General features: G+C 46.2%; 2 protein-coding genes across 4 annotated transcripts; both read right to left on the bottom strand.

Annotated features, from left to right (window-relative positions):
• Positions 1–2,206: 2,206 nt before the first annotated feature.
• On the bottom strand, positions 2,207–10,079 carry IL1F10 (interleukin 1 family member 10). The gene is made up of 5 exons (XM_014343922.3): positions 10,033–10,079; positions 5,278–5,337; positions 3,630–3,715; positions 3,194–3,321; positions 2,207–2,892 (listed from the first exon to the last, which is right to left on the bottom strand). The coding sequence occupies exons 2-5, from the start codon at positions 5,307–5,309 to the stop codon at positions 2,680–2,682; spliced, it is 459 nt and encodes a 152-aa protein (XP_014199408.2). The 5' UTR covers positions 5,310–5,337; positions 10,033–10,079; the 3' UTR covers positions 2,207–2,679.
• Positions 10,080–13,299: 3,220 nt separating this feature from the next.
• IL36RN (interleukin 36 receptor antagonist) lies at positions 13,300–21,938 on the bottom strand. 3 transcript variants are annotated; one of them, XM_003804499.4, is made up of 6 exons: positions 21,671–21,938; positions 19,321–19,468; positions 18,597–18,652; positions 17,130–17,215; positions 15,793–15,920; positions 13,300–15,591 (listed from the first exon to the last, which is right to left on the bottom strand). In XM_003804499.4, exons 3-6 carry the CDS (start codon positions 18,623–18,625, stop codon positions 15,367–15,369), a joined length of 468 nt encoding a protein of 155 aa, XP_003804547.3. In that variant the 5' UTR covers positions 18,626–18,652; positions 19,321–19,468; positions 21,671–21,938; the 3' UTR covers positions 13,300–15,366. The 3 variants fall into 3 exon arrangements, with proteins under 3 accessions (XP_003804547.3, XP_057157225.1, XP_057157224.1); XM_057301242.1 differs by lacking the exon at positions 21,671–21,938 and having other exon boundaries at positions 19,321–19,469; XM_057301241.2 differs by lacking the exons at positions 19,321–19,468; positions 21,671–21,938 and adding an exon at positions 18,823–19,264.
• Between the last annotated feature and the right edge of the window lie 1,144 nt (positions 21,939–23,082).

Genomic DNA, 23,082 nt, shown 5'->3' on the forward strand with positions numbered 1-23,082 from the left:
CACCTTCCTGAGCAGTTTTTCTGCCTGGGTTGCCCATCCCCACGTTCTCTGCCTGGAAAACATCCGCTTTTTCTCTGAGGCCCAGATTATATGCTCTTTCTTCTGTGAAGCCCTGCCCAGCCCTCCCTGCCAGCTCCACCTCTAGGCTACAATGGTGTCTCTACCTGGTACCATAGCTCTTCTCACACAGTATGATGAATGTCCCATAAGAACCAAGTGATTGGCCAGATGTAGCAGCTCACACCTGTAATCCCAACACTTTGGGTGGCTGAGGTGGGAAGATCACCTGAGCCCAGGAGTTCAAGACCAGCCTGGGCAACATGATGAGAGCCTGTCTCTACAAAAAATTAAAAAAACCTAGCTGGCCATGGTGATGCATGCCTGTGGTCCCAGCTACTCAAGAGGCTGAGGCAGAGAATGGCTTGATCCAGGAGGTCAAGGCTGCAGTGAGCCATGATTGCACCACTGTACTCCAGCCTGGGTGATAGAGCAAGACCCTGTCCTGAGGAGGAGGAGGAGGAGGAGGAGGAGAAGGAGGAGGAGGAGGAAGAAGAAGGAGGAGGAAGAGGAAGAAGAAGAGGAGGAAGAGGAGGAGGAGAGGAGGAAGAAGAGGAAGAAGAAGAAGAAGAAGAGGAGGAGGAGGAGGAGGAGGAATAGGAATCAAGTGTGATTATCCATTAACTTGTTTAAGATTTTGCATTTACTCAGCCTCTTCTGCATTTACCAGCAGCTGTTCTGGCCACGGCTGACATAAAATTGAGTCCCACCATGTAAACACATAGTTATAATGGGCTAGCCAGGTGATCAAGTTCCCGGGGCACATACAGGCTGTGGAGAGGCAGCTCAGAGAAAGAACCTAAACATTATCAGAGCCTATCGTGTAGCTCCCGTCACACTTAATACTTGGAAGCCTGTACTTTGCCTTCAAGGCCACACATGACCCAACCCTGCTGGTCTTGCTCACTGCCTACTCCTCCCTTGCTCTCCAGGCTCCAGCCCCCACCCCAGCCTTCTACTGTTACTTGAACATACCAGCTCCTTTCTGTCTCAGGGCCAACACATTTGCTACTCTTTTGCCTTGATTATTTCTAGTCACAGTTCCTTCCTGTCCATAACCTCAGTGCAGATGTTACCTCTTCAAAAAAGTAAAAAAAAAAAAAAAAACTCCCCTGACCCCCCCATCTAATATTTCCATTGAATACCTGCTGCCCTCACCTTCTAATCATGAAAAGTGCCCTCTCTGTTTTCTTGTTCGTTTATTTGCTTGTTTAGTGTTTCTCCCTTTCAATTATCAGCTACAAGGAAGTTTGGTTTTATTCACCATTCTATCCTCAGCTCCTTAAGTGGAATAAAAATTTGCAAAATGGCATTGAGGTCAGCTGCACCAAGTTTTATCTTGAGCTCCAACACTGATAGCCCATATGACCTTCAGCAAGTTATTTCACTTCTCTTAGTCCAGTTTCCTCATCTGTCAAATGGAGGTGAAAATGCTTGCCTTGAAGAGTCATTCTGAGGATGACAACAGAATGTTCTTAAAATTGCTGCCCCATGGTTGGAATTCAGAACACGCTAGGTGAATGTTGAGTAGTTATACAACAGAGGGACAGCGCCAGCAGCCTGTGCCTTCTCTGAGTCCTGATACCATGGGCTCTCTGCTCTAGCTTGATCCCAGTCAAATATTTTCCATGAAACAGAGAAGCGTTTGAGCTCTGAGGATGAGTATGAATTCCAATTGCAAACTCTCAGCTGAATTCCAGCCCTGTACTCCCAGCTATATCAAATCACCTCAACGTAGAGACTCCACTGTAACCTTAAACTCAACACACCCAGGACACACATATTGTCTGGCCCTTGCTACTCCTTGCTTTGCACACTCAAAGCACCTGGCAGATAGCGGACTGTACCAACAGTCAACCACGGAATTGTGGATTCACTGTGAAGTATCTGGTAGAAAATCACAAGACTTGAGCTAGAATTTAAGTTGTAAGCAGCCCAGGGCTTTGTCCCTGTGCAGAGGACACTGAGTTCTGCCTGGGGCTTCTTGGTTGTTTCTAGAGGCTCCATAGCAGATGGACTGGAGGAGAAGCTGCAGGTAGCCTTCTAAGAACTCACCAAGTCTCTTGCATCAAACACTGGACACAGGGTCGAATAAGGCTCTGTAGTAGTTTTCTATGGCTGCTATAGCAAGTTACCACAAACTTAGAGGTTTACAATAACACAAGTTTATTATTTTATAGTTGTGGAAGTCAGAAGTCTGAAATGGGTGTCACTGAGCTGAAATCCACGTGTCAAGAGCTGTGTTCCTTCTGGAGACTCTAGAGGAGAATCCGTTCCCTTGGCTTTTCCACCTTCTAAAAACCCCTGCATTTGTTGGCTCAAGGCCCCTGACTCCATCTTCAAAATTAGAAGCATGGTATCTTCCATTCTCTCTCTGACTCTCCCTTCCTGCCTCCTTCTTGTGATTAAACTGAGCCCACAAGGATAACCCAGGATTGTCTCCTCATCTCAAGATCCTTAACATAATCACATTTCCTCTTTGGACATGTATGGTAACATATGCACAGATCTTGGGATTAGGATGTGGACATATTTCGGGGGACATTATTCTGCCTACCATAGACCCTGAGCAGGATGAGCTTGGTTTGGGGGCACAAGGCTAAAACGCAGCTTCCTGTCTCCCTACCAGCTCTGTTCAAAGTAAAACTTGGTACGGGCTGAGGGCTCACTCTCCTTGGTGAGCTGTACTGGCTGCTGGGGCTCTGCCGGGCCACACAGGAACCAGCCAGGCCGGGCAGCAGCCTCAAGCCTGAAGGCGGAGCCTGAGCTGCTCTGGAAGAAGGTGAAGCGTGTGGCCTCTTCACCACCTTTGTACAGTTCCTCAATGTTCACATCCTGTGGGGGCAAGGTGGATGGCTGCAGAATGAGAGTGCTGATGGAGGTGTTAGCCCTGGAGGCCTCTGGGACTTGGCCAAAAAAGGACCTGACAGGGCTGGTTTTTACCCAAGGGACTGCCTTCTGCAGATTCTAGAGGGCAAGGGTCTTGGTGCTAGGTGCAGAGGGAGATGGTGGAAACCTGAGGAAGTAGGACATGTGGACCTGGCTGGGAATCCACAGATAGGCACAAAGATGCCAGAGCATCCCAGGGGTCAGGCCAGGTCTGCAGTGTCCCCTAGAATGGGGAGAGGCCTCTCACCTCCAGCTGTAGGGAAGGCCCCTCTTCTGTGTCCACACATGCCAGGCAGCGGCTCCCTCCCTGGATCCCCAGGAAAATGGGAACCTTGGTGCGGTCCAAGCCTCTGTTAGGAAGTATGCAGATCTTCTCTGGGAGGGAAGAGAGAGAACAGTCAAGGGACAAGGGAACCCCATGTTGCAGGCTCTTGGCAGGTAAAGGCTCAGGCAGGAAGGAACTGGACATGGGCACACCTGGCCTGGCCCTGCATGCAGACTGGACGGTGAGCCAGGACTTCTGTAGGAGTCATGTCCCCTCACTAGGAGAGGCCACAGCTGCTCTCTGGCCCTTCTCACTGTCACTGGGGGCAGCTGCTGACCCTCTGCTGGGGAGGAAAGGGAAGAAGAGAAGGGAGGGCCTATGGCAGATGGAGCATGGAGTGGAGGCCCCAGAAGCTCACCTGCACAGCAGTTGTCTGCAACAGGATCTCCCACCAGCAGCTGGCCATCTCTTGTGTATAGAGCCTTCTGGTCTGCATATTTAATTCTGAAACAGTATGACAGTGCTGATGGCCCATTCCCTTTATGCACCACTGGCCCCCAAGCCCTTCCACTTCCATGCTCTGAATCACCACCTTGAGCATTTGGGCGATTTTCTCTCCTTCACAGGTGGTAAGAGGGAAATGGTCACTCCCAAGAGCAGGTAAAGACCAGGCCAGCCTTAAAGCAAGGAAGGTCTCCTGTGTTCTTGCTTTTCAGAGGCTGTGCTTCCTGCCTTCTCATGGCTTGGGGAGGCCTTCAGAGGAGAATGGAGAGCCAATGCCCTCTGACAGAGGGGTAAAGAAAATGTTCCTGGCTTCCTGAGAAATTTCTTAGTGAGGCTCAGATGACTTTGGGATACAGTGGACATTATCTTAAATTTTTTGGGCCTGCCCTAATTGTTTATAAATGTTTATTCTCTTTAGTACAGAGATTAATTGAGTGTATACTGAAGTGTGATTTGCTTTTCAGATATTTTAAAGGCTTCAAAGTCATGCAGGGTATTAGCTCAGTCACCTAGTTGGTTTCAAAGATGCCTGTCAGCTGCTGTCAGGGCTGGAGAGCTCTCATTAACCTTTTAGGGCAGAACCTCTGGACAAATTCCACCACCTCCAGGGCATTTTTCTATCTCAATAACAGCTAACGATAATACCCTTAGCTAATGACTGTACATATTTAAAGCAGGTTCACTTGTACAATAAAAATAAAATTCCGGAAAGATCCTGGGCTTGCTAACTGGCATTCCCCTTGCCACCTTGACAACCCAGATGTGACAACTCACATGCCAGCAGCATTCTATTTGGAGACCAGAACCCATATTAGATGCCCTGAAGTGCTGACATCTGCTTTGTCATTTATGTGCTTCCTATGTATGTGTCTTGCTTCCCAGCCAGGCTGTCACCTCCTTGAGACCAGGACTGCTCCCCACCCACCTTGTCCAGGACACAGCCCTGGACATTACAGGGTTCATGGGAGGAGCAGAGGAAATGCATCCCAGAGTCCTCTTTTATTTTTCTTATGCCTCACCTCCTTCCTGAAAGGAGCTTATGACAAAATCACAGACAACAAAGTAGTAAAAGATAAGGAAGGATGCAAATCTCAAATGAGATGAAATGTAAGTAAGTATTAGAAGCCCACACTGGGAGTAAAGGCCACAGGGACCACCATCAAGATGCTGTCATTGAGATTCAAAACTTTCTGACATTTCAGAGAGGCGGATGGAGCAGCATAGAGGACATGAAGTCTGATTCCTGGCTCTGCCTTTTGGTAGCTGTGTGACATGGGGGAAGTTATTTACCCTCTTTGAGCCTCAGCTTCCAGATCTGTAAAATGGGGTTAATAACACTCCACTTACAGACTTTTTGGAACAGAGATGAGGCAGTAGATTGGCTGGCATCTTGCAGACGTTCAGGAAAGAGCTGTTGCTACTGTGGTGATGATGAAGCTTAATTATGGGGCACTTGCAATTTCTAAGGTGAGAAGGAGCCTCATCCTCTGACTCAGCATTCCTTTCCTCTTCCCACCCTGACCCCCTGGCTTGGAAAGCAGGGACATGCCAGGACAACTTACATGTAGTATCTTGCCATGGGGAGGGAACACATTCCTGCAATCAGTGGTGTCTGGTCCTCACTGATGGGGAGGAGAGAAGGGCAGTTAGAAAAGGAGGCTGGGTGAAGCCAGAGGCAGACGTGCTGGGGCTTAGAACCACTCAGCCACGGGCTGCACGGGTTCCCCAGGCCATTCATCTATAATTGGCCTGCCAGAATCCACCAAGGCTTCCACCAGCCCAGCAGGCTCCAGGCAGCTCTGCCTCTCCCTGACTGAGGCTATCTAGGAGCAAGTCCAGCCACCAGGGGTGTGAGCCTGGGATGTGTGTGCTTGCGCTGGTTCTGAGAAACTGGAAAACAGATTCCCCCAAATAGCTGAGCCACAACAATTCCCAGCCCTGAGAGTGGGGTGGAGTGTGCTGTAGCCTCCCTCACAGTTGGAGGATAAGCCCAGCTCAAACCCAGTCCCACTGCCCTGTTGGCCAACAGGGCACCACACCCCCGCCCCCATAACTAGCCAAGGGTTAGATAACTAGAGCCCAGAGTGAAAGAAGAGAGCACAACTAGAAGGGGTCTCCAGCAGCAGTGAGGCTGGTGGGGTCCCCCCAGAAAGTTGGAAAACATCATTCCTAGTGACTAGAAGTGCTTGGCCAAGACTGCCGAAAACAGCCCATCCAAACTCCCCCATTCTGTTCCAGATGGAAAATGGCACAGTGAAGATAGTGGCCCTGTATAAATGCCAGGCCACACAGCCTCACATGACTCTGCTCCTTCCCGATGGGTTATCCTGTCCTAGAGCTCTTCCCTAAAATGAACACCCATTGGAAAGGCCAGTCCAGAATTTAGCATGGAAATAAACCCAGAGCTAATCAGGAGTTGGAAATTAGCTCAGGAAAGTAACGCAAGTATGACTAGGGCTGAGGTTTACCAAGTAGATCTGATTCTCACCAAATAAGAAGGCAATAGAGAAGAAAAAATATAAGAAAGCAGAAAATGAGAGAAGAGAAAGGAAGAAGGCAGGTGGAAGAAAGTAATAGGGCTCAGGGAGGAATAGAGAGATGCTGAGGGACCCTGGGGAGGCAGGTGAGAAGGAACAGGTGGGTGCTGAGGATATGGCTTCCAACCACCTCAGCACTCAAGTTCCAGAAAGAGGGCTGCAGCCAAGGTGGCTTTTAGTACTGGGTCTGTCACTGTCACTTTGGACAAGTCATTTTCTGTCCCCAGGCCTTGGGGTATGACTTTGAGACTTACAGTGAAGGATAATAGGGACTGAGAAGTGCAAATTCTGGAGGGATGTTGGTGCTGTCAATGAAAGTCTTAAAGCATTCTGTATACTTTGTGATTGCATGTGTTTCCCTTACTCTTAGGAAAAATAACGGATTGCCCAAATGTTTACTTACAAAAATGTTCACTGCATAATTTTTTACAATAGCAAGAAGTTGAAAAAAATCTGAATTTTCAGTAATAGGTAATTGGCTAAGAAATTATAGCAAAATTCAATAAATAAGGATGTATGTGTTTGTTAAAGATGATATTATAGAAGCTTGTTTTAGGACATAAAATTTTTCAAAATATATTAGGTGAAAAACGCAGATTATAAATCAAGTGTACACTGTAATTCTATTTAAATCCACACATAGAGACACATACATAGAAACGTTACTCGTGTTGTTGCACCACTTACCTATGGCTTTATGAGTAATTTTTTAAACATATCAACATTTTTCCTATAATGAACATGAATTTCCTTTGTAGTATCAAGTAAGTTTCAACATTTTTTAAATGAAGTGTTCAGTTAAAGTCATTGGCTCCTAAATGTGCCTGCCCATCTGCATCACCTGGGGGACTCTGTATAATTACTATTTCCTGGGCCGAAGGTTCTAATTCAGTAGGACTTGGAGTGATTCAAGCAATCAGCCAGGCTGCTTGGGAACTGGTGTACTTTCATTCCATTCTTCACACTTATTAATAAATATATAAACCACCTGCAGTTCTTGTTAAAATAACAGATTCTGGTTTTTCAGGCCTGGGGTGGGGCCTGAGACTGTACATTTCAAATATGCAGCCAGGTGATGTCAATGCTGCTGGTTCCTCCTGGCCAGCACTTTGAGTCCTAAAGGACTAGACAATCCCCCAGTACAGATAACTCAACAGCATCATGGCCTCAATGCAAGCCCACTTGATGATGGGCTCCCCTTGGCCAAACCACTGGGGCTTCTTTGGTTGTAGCAGCAGGACAGTGGGCAGTGTGGTAGCTGTGCCCAGATCTAGGTGGGGCAACAAAGTGGAGGGCCCTGGGTGAAGGTGGATAGCAAGCTGATGACTCCCACTCTGGGTCAGTGTCAGCTCAAAGAGCTGGAAGAAATTCAATGCTGGTGCAGTCCAGCTGGATCCCATGGGCCCTAGAAACCTCCCATTCTGGCACAGCCAAAATGTACAGTGTCTTTCCCAAAGGCTCCCCTATTCGGCTCCCTCTGCCTGGGTTCTGATAGATTGTGATGAAGTGAGTAAGGGTAGGAAGCTAGCGTCTGGTCCATCAGAGAGCCTGGGTCTTGGTGCTGAACGTCTGCTGTGTGCCAAGCCCCTCCCAGTGTGCCACATGCCTCACCCCCAAAGCTTCCCCTCCCTATTGTCCTCAAATGACTTTTCACTGAACTTCAGTCTATATCCCTCTTTTCTCCCTCTCATTTCTCCCTGGACATGGCATCTGGCTCTCAGACCTCCGCAGTTCACCTGTCCTGGCTCAAACACTGCCATCAGCTACACTTGGGCTTTCCCCATGTTCTTTTGCACAGCACCCTGTCGTATCCTTCATCATTCTCCTGCACAGTATCTATGTGGGATGTTCTGTCCAAGACCAATATTAACTTCTGCGGAGCCAGATCCAGAGATTCTTTTGATTCCTTTGATATTTAGTCATTGCCTCCTTGGAACCCTTGACATTGAACGACTCCCTTCACACCTCTTTCTCCCATTGTAGATTTCACCTCCTTCTGGGGCCACCCCTAAGGCTAACAAGGTCCTAAGCACTTCTATTTCACATCATATTAAGCTGCAATTCATTGACTTCTACAGCTGCAATGATCATCTTGGGCTAATGGCTCCCAAATGTAGACTGCACATCCCACTTTACCTCCTGCAGCCTACAGGACAGCCCACTTTGGACATCCTGCTGATATCCAACCAAATATATTTAAGGTTAAGTTAATTATCTTCTCCTCCCAGCCCACACATTCCTCCCAATTTCATTTCTCTCACTGTCATAATATTCCTCTCACCAGTGATGTTCAAAACCTGAGACTCATTGACAATATCTCCTACTTCTCCTGACTCAGTGTCTAACTTATCAAGTCCCTACAGGTTATTTCTTTAAAATATAACTTTGTGTTTTTAATTGCCGTTACTACTGTACTTGTATTCCCGGTTTTTCTGCCTTTCATTCATTCCAACCTATGTGAGGAATCTGGACCCACGTTCTAAAGATTTTTTTCACCACATCCCTGCCCAGCTCTAGAATCTACAGTGACTGACTGTTTTGCCACCATCTGGCACTGATTTTCTTGTGTGACAGCGTCTCACTTCTCCATGGACACTAAACCACACCTCCTGGCAACATAATTCCTTTCTTATCTTCTCAGTGGACATACTCACAGGTGTCCCATTGTTCACCCTCCTCAAAAGTCATCCCTTCTCATTGTCATCCATTCAGATCTTTTGATATTAAGATCACTGGAGATAGTATCAGTATAGATGGGTTCAGTATCTAGTTCTATCAAATTAATTACCAGTGTAGAGTTACAGCTTAGACATACAGGGTTATGTCTTTTAACCTCCAACCCTCCGTTTCAGCACTATACATTCATGGGATTAGATTATGTGGTTATGAAGGTTCTTTCTAGGCCAAACTATTTATAATTCCATGACTCAGAGTTTAATGAATCTTTCCCTTACTATTGTAACTTTACTCTGAACTCCTATTAAATTTTACTGTATTATTTATTGTTGTACATAAAGATATTTGTTTCCCTTATAAAAGTTAATAAGATCTTGAAGTCATGAAGCATGGCTTACAGCTCACTTGAAGCTCTCTCCAACCACCCTAATTGAACTACCCTGGTCCTTGTGGCCAGGACATAGAAACACAGAGCAGACTTTGAATAGAAAGGCTGAGTCCTAGACCTAGCTCTGCTACCAATTTATTTTGCCACCTTTTATCCCTGGGCCTTCAACTTATCAACATTGGATGGAAAGATTGAGTAAGGTATCTTTCAAAACTGTTTTAAGTTTCACAATAAAATTTTATGCAGAATTCTAATGATTGTAAAAAGGATAAAGGGCAGCTGCTTTGCTGACACAGGAAGCAATGGAGACTTTGGAACCCTGCTAGTATTTCTCATGCCTACAAAGAAGACACTGAGGAGCTGCCAAGGAGCACAAAAAAAAAAAAAAAAACGAAAACAAAAAATCTCTTAAGCTTCCACCAAACACGGTTTGAATACCATTGGCCCAGATGGTTTCTTTTGAGATTACTTTCTAAAGTCAGTTGTTCTAAGTAGTTCAGAAATCTTGATTTGGCTTAACCTATTCCTTCTCCTCAAATCTCTTTATGTGCTCCTAAATGTTTTTGATGTCCCATCATGTCATATGAGGGGACTACCTTGTTACCTAGACAGCTTGCCAGGAGGAGTGAAGGGATAGAGGGCATACCAGAGATATTGACAGGAGAGAGTAGAAAAGAAAGAAAAGAGAGAGAGAATATTGCCTGTCCATCACTGACCTGCAGATCCTGAGTTCCTGGAACCCTGATCCCTGGAGACTCCAACTGATTTCTCCAGGGCATTGCACTGTGTTTATACCGTCTGGTACGGGTGGGTCAGGCCTGCACCAATCTCTATAATTGGCTGCAGGACATGAAGGAAGAAGAGCCTGGGCATTTCACAATGTCTTTGGTACAGCATGAATAATAAGATGGTGGGAACATTAATGAGCATTTGTTGAAGGGGGAGAGAGTCATCCATAAAGCCTTGGCAGAAATAAGGTATGGGGCCCCTGCTCTGTACTGACTGTCATTGACTATGTTATTAGTGGGTTTGCAGCCAGATAAACAGTGCTGGGGTCAGACATCTTTGGTGCCCCGTGGGGCTCCATCCTAGGCTTGAAGAGGTGGTGAATACAAGAGAAAGTATGTCTGGCAAGCCCAAGGACAGAACAAATTCTGATGCCTGAATCCAGGCTGTGGCCAGACAGCCAGAATAAGAGAAGGGGCTGATAGCACTGTGAGTGTGGCTCTGTTTGGAAAGACGAGAAGGGAGTCTCTGCTTTTCAGTGGGTTTAATTAGTTGGTACCAGCTTGATGGGACAGAACATCTAGGGAAACCCAACTGCAAAGATATTGACCTCAGATTCACCCTGAGACTGAGCAGACATCATGTGCCATGGACTGCTAGGAAATATGATAGTGTGAGTAGAGCACAGAGGAAAGAACACTCAGGTCTCTAATTGACATTACTTGACTCAGTCCATCCATCCATCCATCCACCCGGCCACCCATCTGTCCATCTATCTACCCATCTGTCCATTCTTCCATCCATCCATCATCCATCCAACCATCCATCCACCCATTTGCCCATCCATCCACCCTTCTGTCCACCCTTTCATCCATCCATTCATCCATCCATCCATCCATCCATCCATCCATCCATTACAAGCGTGGAGAAGCTTAGGTGTAATGTTCTCTGGAAACTAACAACCTTATTATAATTCTCCCTCTTTGGTCATTTGCAAAGTTCCACCAAGGGCTTCTTGAGGAAGTGGGATAGGTGGGTCTAAGACTCAGATGCTTGAAGGATGAGAAATGAGAAAAGATGGGCAGAAATGGGACCAGATTTCTGCTTTCTAAGGCCAGTGATCATTCTTCTTCCACTCTCCCAATCTCTCACCCTTCTATGGGAAGGCTTAAAGCATGAGTTACTATGTCAGGCAACCAATGAGTGTTTACCCAGCATTCACACTGCTGTGTGACACAGACATTCAATACACAGTCCTTGTTGTTAAGTAGTTTCACAGTCTAGCTGAGGAACTAAGTCATAAACACTTGAAAAGATAATTAAGAGGACCAGACTCTCTAAGCTGTGGGCCAAGGACATGTTGGAAACAATAGTGGCAGATAAGCTCCTTGGGCAAAAAAAAATCTTAGAATTGAAAGGACTTTAGGCCAGGCATGGTGGCTCATGCCTGTATCCCAACACTTTGGGAGGCTAAGGCAGGCAGATCACTTGAGGTCAGGAGTTCAAACCAGCCTGGCCAACATGGTGAAACCACGTGTCTACTAAAAATACAAAAATTAGCCAGGCAAGGTGGCATGCACCTGTAGGCCCAGCTACTTAGGAGGCTGAGGCAGGGGAATCACTGGAACCTGGGAGGCAGAGGTTGCAGTGGGCCAAGATGGCACCACTGTACTCCAGCCCGGGCGACAGAGTGAAACTCCATCTCATAGACATGGAATCATAGTTTCCCTCCAATTGGAGAAATCTGTGCTATGGCATCCCTGAGAAATTGGTTAATTAGGCTCTGCCTTAACATCTCCAGGGTCAGGGACCACACAACCTCTTGAAGAAACACTATCAATGTTTGTGGTCCTTGTGGTTAAACTATGGGGGTCATAGAGGAAAAACAGCCTCCACATAATTTGCACCCATTGGTTCTGCTTGTGTGTTCTGGAATTACACAGAACAAGCACGTTCTTCTACTTGGCAAGCCTTTAAGTGCTTGAAGAGGGCTCCCTGTGCATTGCTTTTTTCAGGATAATACCTCCCACATCATAGCCTCTTCCCTACAGCCTGCCCTTGGAACATTCTCTGTTCCTCGATGTCTGCAATTTGTACAAACCCCACATGATGTGAGTATTGCATCTCTGTAAATACAGGTCCAGGCCAGTGATTTATACCAAAATTGCAGAAATCTAAAGCCACTAACACTTTTTCACTTGTATAGTCATGATGTCCAGCCTGTACATTCCTGAAGGAGGCATTTTATATTCCTTCTTTTACTACTGACTTGTGTCGGCTCATCATGGCTAAAGCTCTTCTGAGTTCTGTCATCCTACAAATGAGGAAGCAACAAATTCAGGCTGGAGAAACCTTCAAGAATGAGGTGGAATTTAAGCTGCTCCCTTAGAGGTGGGCCTGTTTAGATGGGTGGAGGAGAAGGAGAGAATATTCCAGGGTGGAGAAATAGTTTCTACATTATATACTCATTGGGTTTCCATTATGTGCCAAGCATTATGCAAGGTGCTAAGAGACAAACTTATATGTCCCTAACCTTAAGGTCATCCCAGGGGCCACAGACTCCAAGTTAAGGTACTACAGTGCAGGGAGGTGCATACAAACATTGCCAGATCAGATAGCTGGGGGTGTCTCAACTCAGTAAAAGCTTCTTGGAGGAGGTGACATCTTAGCAGGGTATCGAAAGATGAGAGATTTATCTAGGCAGAGAGGATGGATGGAGGACCCAAAAGCAGAGGGAGCAGCACAAGACTGTGTCTGGGCCCATGGACAAAGAGAGTGTGAACAGGGTCTGAAACACAGCCTAGCATCCGGAGCTCATGTTCTTGGCAGCCCTGAGAGGCCTGGGGTAGGAGCTGTGCTGCCTGTTGCCTGAGGACTTCAGCTGAATCTGGGCTGGAGCTGTGAGGTCCATAGAGGCAGCCTTGTCTGTCCTGGCCACCTCCTTGCCAGTGCCTCAGTGGACTCTCAACCACCAAGCTGGTCCAACAGGTGAAGTGCAGGTGGAATACCTGGGGCTCAGATATGGGCTCCTCCTCTGGCTTCTGCTCCCATTCCCCAGGGTTTGGGTGGGGACACTGGAGTTCATTCCTGGCACATAGGACAAGAGGATCTCAATCTTGCAGAACCAGATGACTCAACAAATGTTGTATTATTAGCTTTTAAATAGAATATTTGGGTAAATGAAGGATAGTTGTTCATTGTGAGAAAGAAAATAAAAAATATTGGAGAAAATTGCAATAATAAAACAAATGCATTTGTTTCTCTTTCTCTGCATATTATTTATCTATTGCTGCATAACAAGTTAGACCAAAACTGAGCAACTTAAAACAACAAACATTGATTATCTCACAGAGTCTCTGCTTCTAGGTTCACTAATGTGGCTGTGGGCAGGAGACTTCATTTTTTACCACATAAGTCTCTTTATAGGCCTGCTCATAGCATGGCAGCTAGCTTCCCCCAGAGCGAGTGAGCCAAGATAGATTGGGGGCGGTGGGTGGCAGAGAGAGAGGGCTCAAGTAGAAGCTGCAGTGTCTTTTATAACCTAATCTTGGAAGTGGCATGCCATCACTTCTGCCATATTCTATTGGTCACAAAGACAACTTTGGTACATTGTGGGAGGGGACACACACAGAATGTAAACACGAGGAGACAGGGATCATTTTAGCAGCTGTATTAGTTTCCTAGAGCTGCCGTAACCAATTATCCTTGGTGGCTTAAAACAGCCAAAATTTATTCTTTCTTCGTTCAGGAGGCTGGAAGTCTGAGATTAAGGTTTCAGCAGAGCCGTTATCCCTCTAAAGCCTCTAGGGAAGAATTCTTCTTTGCCTCTTCCAAGCTTCTGATGGTTGCCACAATCCTTGGTGTTTCTTAGCTTGTGGCCGCAAAACTCCGATCTCTGCCTTCATCTTTACATAGTCTTCCCCGCGTCTCCTCTGTCTCTGTGTCCTCTCCTTTTCATACAAGGAAACCAGTCATATTGAATTTAGGTCTACCTTCATCCAGCATGACCTTGTCTTAACTAACTACATCTGCAGAGACCTTATCTCCAAATAAACTCACAGACTGAGATTCCAAGAAGGATGTGAATTTGAGGGGGACACAATTCAACCAGTACAGCAGCCTTCTTAGAGACTGGATCCAATGCCTTGGAATCCCAGGGGCTGTGATCCTTCTAGGAAAGAATTACCAGATGATTTTTGTTCTTTAAGTTCCTTACCCAGAGATTCCAGCCACACAAACTCATCACAGCCTCCTCCTCAGTGGCTTTGCTGAGATCTGTTTCCTGGTCACTACTACAACCAACCAGAGCAGCAGAGCTCGATTCAATTTGAATTTACTCCGGGGAAGTGGAGGCTGAGGACAATCAGAGATGATGTCTACCCTGCTTACCTCAAGATTAATTTCTTTTCTTATTATTATACAAGGAATTCATCTTCATTGTAGAAAAATTAGGAAATACAGATAAATTAACAGAATTAAAAGAAAAATCACCTATACTGCCACCACCCTGACATTGCTACAAGTGAAGTAAACTCTTCCAGACTTTTTTCTATAAAGAAATATATAAATAGGTATCTTTTAATTAAAATGAATTGCAATATATGCCACTTTGTAAGTTGGTCTTCTCAATATGTCATGAGCACTTTTTCATGGGAATAGAGACCAGCATCTGGGATTTTGATTGTATCTTGGGTTTTTAAAAGAGGATCAGCATGCCCTACTTATCTTTTATCTTCTGAGCTCGAGCCATTTCTTCTGACATCACCACCTCCTCATGCCCACAACAAGATGATGAGGGAAGAGATAGGAAAGGTAGCATATGACAGTGGCAGGATTAAAGGGAAGGGGGTGGGGCTGGGACAAGGGCCATAGATCCCTGACTCTATGACCACCTCCCTCTCCTGCACAGTGGTGAGTGACAGGACTTCATGTGGAGAGCTACTGACCCTATAAGGCTCAACTGGGGATGGGTTGGCCTGCGGGGCTCAGGGTAACACTGGTCAGTTACCATTAAGCAGGAATGATTCCCACCACTCCCCCACCCCACCCCCACAGAAATCTTTTCATGTTATTCCCAGTTTACCCCACATGGTTTTTACAAGTTTGCACAGCAGTAGCACCATCCAGTGGGGGAGGACCGTGGACTGAGCTCCAAATCTCAGAATTTATCCAAACTGGGAACCAGAAGACAAAGTGGCCAGGTGCCCACTAAGTCAGACGTGGGGGTCCTGAGAGCAGAGAGAGTGATTGTCCGCCATGGGTCTCCTCCACTCACCCCTCACCCGAGCTGGCTCTGCCCAGGGAGTTCTGGGGGGCACGTTGCCCTAGTCACACTGCTGGAAGTAGAAGTCTGTGATGGGGGCATTCCAGCCACCATTCTCGGGAAGCTGGGTGAGTCTGACAGGCTGATCGGCTTCAGGCACCGTGCACAGGAACCAGCCCGGGTAGGCAGCCGACTCGAAGCTGGAGGTGAGCCCCATGTCCCGCCGGTAGAAGGTGAAGCTCTTGGATTCCTTGGCACCAAGATAGAGCTCCATGATGTTCACTGGCTGCCGGCAGAGGAGGGTAGGTCAGGTGAGGGCAGAAGCAGGGGCAGAGGGAGGGCTGGGCAGGGTCCTTAGGGAGGAGGCAAAGCTGCCATCAACAGAATCCTGCTAGGGTGTCCCACAGCACCAGGGCTGTGGGCTGGCCGGCTTCAGTAGGCTCAGCATCTGTGTCTCAGTCCCCAGTGAGGATGCCCCAAGTCTCACCTCTAGTGTTAGAGTCGGCTCCTGCCCCGCCCCACATGACAGGCACTGGCTTCCACCCTGGACGCCCAGGATGACGGGGGACAGGCTGGCATCCAGCCACCGATTGGGGACCACGCTGATCTCTTCACCTGTGGGAAAGAGGCCAGATGCAGGGCCCTGGATGCCTTTCCCTCCTTCTTCCCCTGTCCTGGGCTCTAGGGCACAGGACTGCTGTGAGACGGCCTGCCCCCAGGCTGGGCAGAAGGGAGGCTTCTCAGCAGCTGTCATGACATGGCTTCTCCTGTCCACTGGCCCAGAGTGGACATCAAGGCATGGAAGCACATTGTACCACCTCCACTCCACCCTCTAGTTCAGGGTCAAATCTTCAAGCCTCTATACCCCAAAATAGATTCAACCCCCTCCTTTAATGCCCCTTGGGTCTCAGGCCTTTTTCTGAACCCTGTCTTGATAAGCCCCCCTTTGGAATTGTTTGGACAACTTTCTACACCCTGTGAGGTTGCTGAGAGCAAAAGAGGGTCTCATTCCTCTCTGTACATCCCCTCACCACCCACATACATCAGATACATACATGCACAGATACATGCATGCACACATATACATATACACACACATGCTCATACATACATACCTGCACTCACACATACATGGTTACACACAGATACATGCATGCACACATATGCTCACACATATATGCCTGTGTGCACACGTACATACACCAGTAAGCACACACACATACACCAGTAAGCACACACATACACATATGGCCTAGCTGAAGGATCTACCTGGCATCTGTGCTCAGCAAGGGTGCCCCAGGTGGGCAGGTGCAAACTATTTTAGAGAGGGACCTGTTGCAGTGCATGGGGCAGAGTGAGCAAGCAGGAGGTCCAACAATGCCACCTGTTCTCTGGGTCCCTCCACTCTAAGTGACGAGGATCTTCAGAGAGCAGAGGGGACCCAGGGTGGAGAGGCAGAAACCCACTCCCATATGGGAAAAAAGGTATAGAGAATCTACGTTAGTTCTCTCCTTGGTACTTACTGGCTCCCAGGGAATGCAATGCTTGACCTAAATCTACCTGTAAGGGAATGACAAGACAAGCCTCTTGGAAAACATTCCCACTTCTGCATAGAAGCTTCAGGTGGCCCCAGAGCCTGTGTCTTCACTTTGCTGAGAGGTGTGGTATTTTATTTGCCTTTGCTTAGAGCCTGGTTTGTGCTGCCCTAATGCCTGGGCTCTGTAGGCCTATGCTAATCTGTATGACTATTCTAAGCCCTCTTCAGGCCCCCTCCCCTGAGAGTGTATAGAGACCAAGGAAAGTGGGTCATGTTTCATCACCAACCTTTAATGACCTTCCCTGCATGCAGCCCTCCAGCTAGAAGCTGGTTATTATGCAGATAAAGCACCTTCAATGCCGAGTCCTTCATTCTGAAACATCAGGAAGGGGTGAGGACTACATTAGGAGGAGGGTGGACACTCCAGCATGCCCTGGGTCCAGAGAACCCCCTGATCTCAGGCATTTTGTCTCTCTTTCTTCCTACTGTGCCAGAAGTAACAGCACAGCCTTGTCTCCCAGCCCTGCTGTGCTCATGCCCTACAAGGAGGATGACCCCACAGTCTCCCACTGGAGTCTGTGGTTTGCTCCTTCACCCTATTCAACCTTTTCTGCCCCAACCCATCTCCTGTTGGAAGAGAAGCTGCACGGTGAGTCAGAGCCCTAGGTTCTTGCCCCATCTCTGCCTCCAATGCTGCTGAGTCGCAGGAGACAACTCTCTCGCCCACTCTGGGCCTGAGCCTCCCCATTGCTACACTAAGATGATGGGTTGGATAACATCCAGTCCTCTTCCAGATTAAAGCCTGATTCTTCAATTCTTCAAGATACATGTATTTCTATTTGGTCATATATTCCTTACTAAGTGAGGAGTTTCTTTAAATTTAAATTTCTTTTATTTAACTTTTCAAAGTTGTTTCTCATCTTTGAACTCAGTTGATTTCCTGGCATCCTATGAGGTGGAAGATGTATCCTAAAGTGGGTTTCTCCAAAAGTTATATGGAGGAAAAGGATGCAGTGTAAAAATTGGGTCGATGCATGGCTAAATACGATTCAACAAGTTGCCTTACTTCAGAAAACCTCAGAGTCACTCATATGCTGAGCTGGGCTGTGGTTCTCTTATGAGAGGATGTAGAAAGCAGAATTCCCTGCATTTACTTGATCAGAGAGCTCCACTGTGTAAAGCATCTCCTGGATGCCTCTGTGGGACTCCTCTAATCGAGTCCCATAGAACACATCGTGGGAAGTGCTTTATTAGACTGAGAGAAAGGACCACTCTCATCCTCTGTTGTAAAGCCCAGAACACGGCAGAGTGTCTGGCTTGGTACATGCCAGTGGGTGGACAGACTGACTGATGGTCATGGTTTTTGTTTTATTATCCCCAAAGAGTAGCAGGGAGGTAGGGGCACAGAGTGGGTGAGCTTACATCCATTCACTGTGCTGGGGGACAATGGCGGAGCTCTGAGCAGGGATCCTGGCCCCCGTTCCCACCTTGGATAGACTTGGCTGCAGCTCTAGACTGGGAGGTTCACTTGTCCCCCTCAGCATCAGGGACCCCTTGTGAGATGGCCTGCCCCAGTCCTGCCCCTATTTGAAAAAGGCTGGGAAAACTCTAAGAGCAGTGAGGTGCTGGTCACAATTTCCCAGCTGCAATGGCAGCCCCTCCCTTCCTCCCTCCTGCTCAGAGCTGGACAACGGGTCTATCCAGAACTCACTTCCTCCGGAGGACACCACCAAACCAGGGCCTCATACACTCACCGGAAGCACAGTGCCCCACTCAGGACCATCTTGAGCTCCACAGGGTGTAGACTCCCCTATTTTGGAATAAACAACAGAAAATCATGGAGAGAGAGGCTGAGTTGGCTGGGGTCTGGGGAGCAAGCAGCTGCACCGAGCTCCCCAGCATGTGAACAGCCTCCACGGAGCAGACTCTGGGTCTGGGGTCAGGAGAGAGCTCCGGTACCACCAGCGCCCCAGAGCATACCTCAGAATGTTCCTTTCTCCTGGCGGGAGCTGTGGAGTCTGCCTGTTCCTCCAAGGATGCCTCAGCCTTTTAAGTAAGGCCTAGGGAGGGGCCCTGAAACTGCCAGGACCTGAGGAGGAGCAGGATTCCCAGCGTGATTTCACATCACCCTAAGTCGCCAGAAACACTTGCTGCTCATTATCTGTCGTGGGGAGGGAAGCTTCTGGAGACAGTTTCCTTCCAGAAATATTGAAGAACTTCCTTGAGGCTTTCCAGCTGTTTGTGAGCACTAGGCTTTTGCATCTCAGGGGCTTTCAGACCCTAAGAGTCAGTGCCCATGGCAGCTCAAGGGAAGCGCCACTTTCTTTCCTCCCTGCCTCCCTCCCTTTCTTCCTTCTCTCCATCTTTCATTCACTCACTCCCTCCCTTTTCCCTTCCTTTCTTCCCTCCCTCTTTCCTTCCTTTCCTTCTTTCCCTTCCCATTTCCTCCCTTCCTCCCCTATTCCCTTTCTTCCTTACCTTTTTCACTCCTTCCTTCACTCCTTCCCTTCTCCCTCCTTCCTTCCTCTGTCTTTCCTGCCTGCCATTCCCAGGCCTACAGGAGATATTAGAGGTGGGACTCTCCTGCTCAGGGAATGTTCAGCCTACATGTTCATTGTAGAAAAACCTGAAAATCCAGATCAGCCACAGGAAAAAATGTGAATACTTGTCTCTTCTGAGTGCATCATCAGAAAACCAATGACAACACTTTTTCCTCCACACACATACACATGTAACTATAGACGGCTTTCATACAACAGATTCACAAAACCTATACTTTTTCCAACCTCATTTTTTCATGTAGCAAAATAGCAAAATATCTTTCCATACTAAATATGAATAATGACATGCTTGAATAGCTGTATAGTATTTAACTGTATCACTGTAACATTATTTATTGAAACCTATCCACTGTTATTTGTCTTTTATATATTTTTCTCTCTTTTTTTGCTATTGAAAACCATGTTGTGACAAACATCTTTGTATTAACATCTTTGCTCATGTATCTGATTATTTCTTTAGAAAGTAAAATCTAGCTCATGCCATCTATAATTCTGTAAGTGATCTTTCTTGAATACCTAATTGATAAGATAATACTTAATTGTGAAACAGTTAATGCAGTTTAAATACCTCCATGCACTCTCTGTGATGGATCTGAAATAAAGGTAAGGGTCAGTGCACAAGAAACAATTTAATTATATCTTGAATAACACAGATAACTATTTATTAATAATTTATTGTTAAAGCATACACTTTATTTTTTTAAGTTTTATTTTTCTTTTTTCTTTTATTATTATTATTATACTTTAAGTTTTAGGATACATGTGTACAATGTGCAGGTTTGTTACATATGTATACATGTTAAAGCGTACATTTTAAAGAAATGGTATTCAGACATATGAGCCAAGAGGTCCTACAAGTGTTCAAGAATAAATAAAATATCAAGTTGTTCAAAACACAGAAAATAATCTACGATTTTCATAATGCCACTAATATGATAGACACTTTTCAGAAAAATAAAATTAATGTAGAAACTGCCTTGTACAAAATTATTAAATTACAAATTGACCAAATGGAATGACAGTAGAAATAAGATGAAATGAGACAAGCCTGGCCAACATGGCAAAACCCCATCTCTACTGAAAACACAAAAATTAGCCGGGTTGGTGGTGCACATTTGTAATCCAAGCTACTCAGGAGGCTGAGGTGTGAGAATTGCTTGAACCTGGGAGGTGGAGGTTGCAGTGAGCCAAGATTGAGCCACTGTACTCCAGCCTGGATGACAGAGAGAGCTAGACTCTGCCTCAATAAATAAATAAATAATAAGTAAAATGAAACGATGACTGTGTATACTGTCAATATTATATGAAAACATTATCAAACAGGCCTCACCAACAATAAGTTCTCTCTGGACCTATCCCTTTGCTTGACTTACTAATTAGGTCTCAGACTCTGTGAAATTAGCCATGAACTAAGAGAACATTGATAAATTACACATTATTCCTGTCTGATAGAAAAGATAACTCCAAAGGGTGCAGTTTTATTGCCTCACAAGTCATAAAGCTGTCTTTAAAAACGTAACTTAGCCAACCTATTTCAGCCTTTATTTCTTGACTGACGGTATAAGCCTCCATTCCCTGAATTATCTTTTGATAATCAGCTTTATAATCTTGCTGATTCCCTCACTTATGAAAAATAGTAAATATTTGACACATGCTCACTATATGTGTGTATGAGAGTCAAGTTTTGAACTTCTGAAAAATAAATTTTGGCACTACCTAAAGACAATGCTGCCAATTCGCAAACCATGTGTGGCTATTTTAAAATATGTCCATAAATTCTTGGAAACTTCATCTTTAAGAAGGTGATATGGTTTGGCTCTGTTCCCACCCAAATTTCATCTTGAATTGTAGCTTCTATAATTCCCACGTGTCATGGAAGGAACCCAGTGGGAGGTAATTGAATCATGGGGGCAGGTCTTTCTTGTGCTGGTGTCATGATAGTGAATAAGTCTCACAAGATCTGATGGTTTTATACAGGGGAATTTCCCCGCACAAGCTCTCTTGCCTGCCACTATGTAAGACATGACTTTGCTCTTCCTTCATCATCTTCCACCATGATTGTGAGGCCTCTCCAGCCATGTGGAACTCTAAGTCAATTCAACCTCTTTCCTTTATAAATTACACAGTCTTGGTTATGTTGTTATTAGCAGCATGAGAACAGACTGATATAGTAAATTGATACTGGGAGTGGGGCGCTATGTTACATGATGAACATGGCAGCATCATAAAAGGCATTGCAATTTCCTCCTAGCTCTTAGATCACTCACCTGGACAAAGCCAGCCACTATGTGATAAGGACACTCAAGCAGCCCTATGGAGAGGCCCACGTGGTGAGAAACTATTTTTTCCTGCCAACAGTCTGTGAATGCACAATCTTAGAAGCAGATCCTCTAGCCCCAGTCAAGCCTTCAGATGACTGCAACCCTGGCTGACATCTTTCCTGTAACCTAATGAGACACCCTGAGCCAAACCCTCCAGCCAAGCCAGTTTTCTCATTCCTGACTCTCAGCCTTTGTTAAATAATAATTTTTTCTTGTTTTAAGCTGCTAACTTTGCTGATACTTTGTTACACAACAATTGGTAACTAACACACCTTGACATCACTATTGGCATTTCGGCACTTTAACACTTCGCCTGTTACCCAGCAATTTGGAACTGGGTAAAAGGCAGAGGTTGGAACAGTTTGGAGGGCTCAGAAGAAGACAGGAGGATGTGGGAAAGTTTGGAACTTCCTGGAGACTCACTGAATGGCTTTGACCAAAATGCTGATAGTGATATGGACAATAAGGTCCAGGCTGAGGTGGTCTCAGATGGAGATGAGGAACTTGTTGGGAACTGAAGCAAAGGTGACTCTTGTTATGCTTTAGCAAAGAGACTGGCAGCATTTTACCCCTGACCTAGAAATCTGTGGAACTTCAAACTTGAAAGAGATGATTTAGGGCATCTGGCAGAAGAAATTTCTAAGCAGCAAAGTATTCAAGAGGTGATTTGGGTGCCGATAACATTCAGTTTTATGTATTCACAAATATATGGTTTGGAATTGGAAGCTACATTTAAAAGGGAAGCAGAGCATAAAAGTTTGGAAAACATGCAGCATGAAGATGAGATAAGAAAAACCCATTTTCTGAAGAGAAATTCAAGCTGGCTGCAGAAATTTGCATAAGGAAAGAGGAGCCAAATGTTTTTCACCAAGAAAATGGGGAAAGTGTCTCCAGGGCATATCAGAGGTCTTCACAGAAGCCCCTACCATCACAGACCTGGAGGTCCAGGAGGAAAAAATGGTTTCATGGGCCAGACCCAGGGCCTTGTGGCTTTGTGTAGTCTCAGGACTTGGGGTGACTTGCATCCCAGCCACTCCAGCTTTGGCTAAAAAGGGCAAAGGTACAGCTTGGGTCATGGCTTTAGAGGGTGTAAATCCCAACCCTTGGCAGCTTCCATGTGGTGTTGAGCCTGTGGGTGCACAAAAGTGAAGAACTGAGGTTTGGGAGCCTCCGCCTAGATTTCATAGGATGTTTGGAAATGTCTAAATGTCCAAGCAGAGGTGTGCTGCATGGGCATAGCCCTCATGGAGAACCTCTGCTAGGGCAGTGCAGAAGGGAAATGTGGGGTGGGAGCCCCCACACAATGTCCCCACTGGGGCATTGTCTAGTGGAACTGTGAGAAGAGGGCCACTGTCCTC

The sequence above is a fragment of the Pan paniscus genome, chromosome 12 (genome assembly GCF_029289425.2).
Source record: "Pan paniscus chromosome 12, NHGRI_mPanPan1-v2.0_pri, whole genome shotgun sequence".
NCBI lineage: Eukaryota > Metazoa > Chordata > Mammalia > Primates > Hominidae > Pan > Pan paniscus.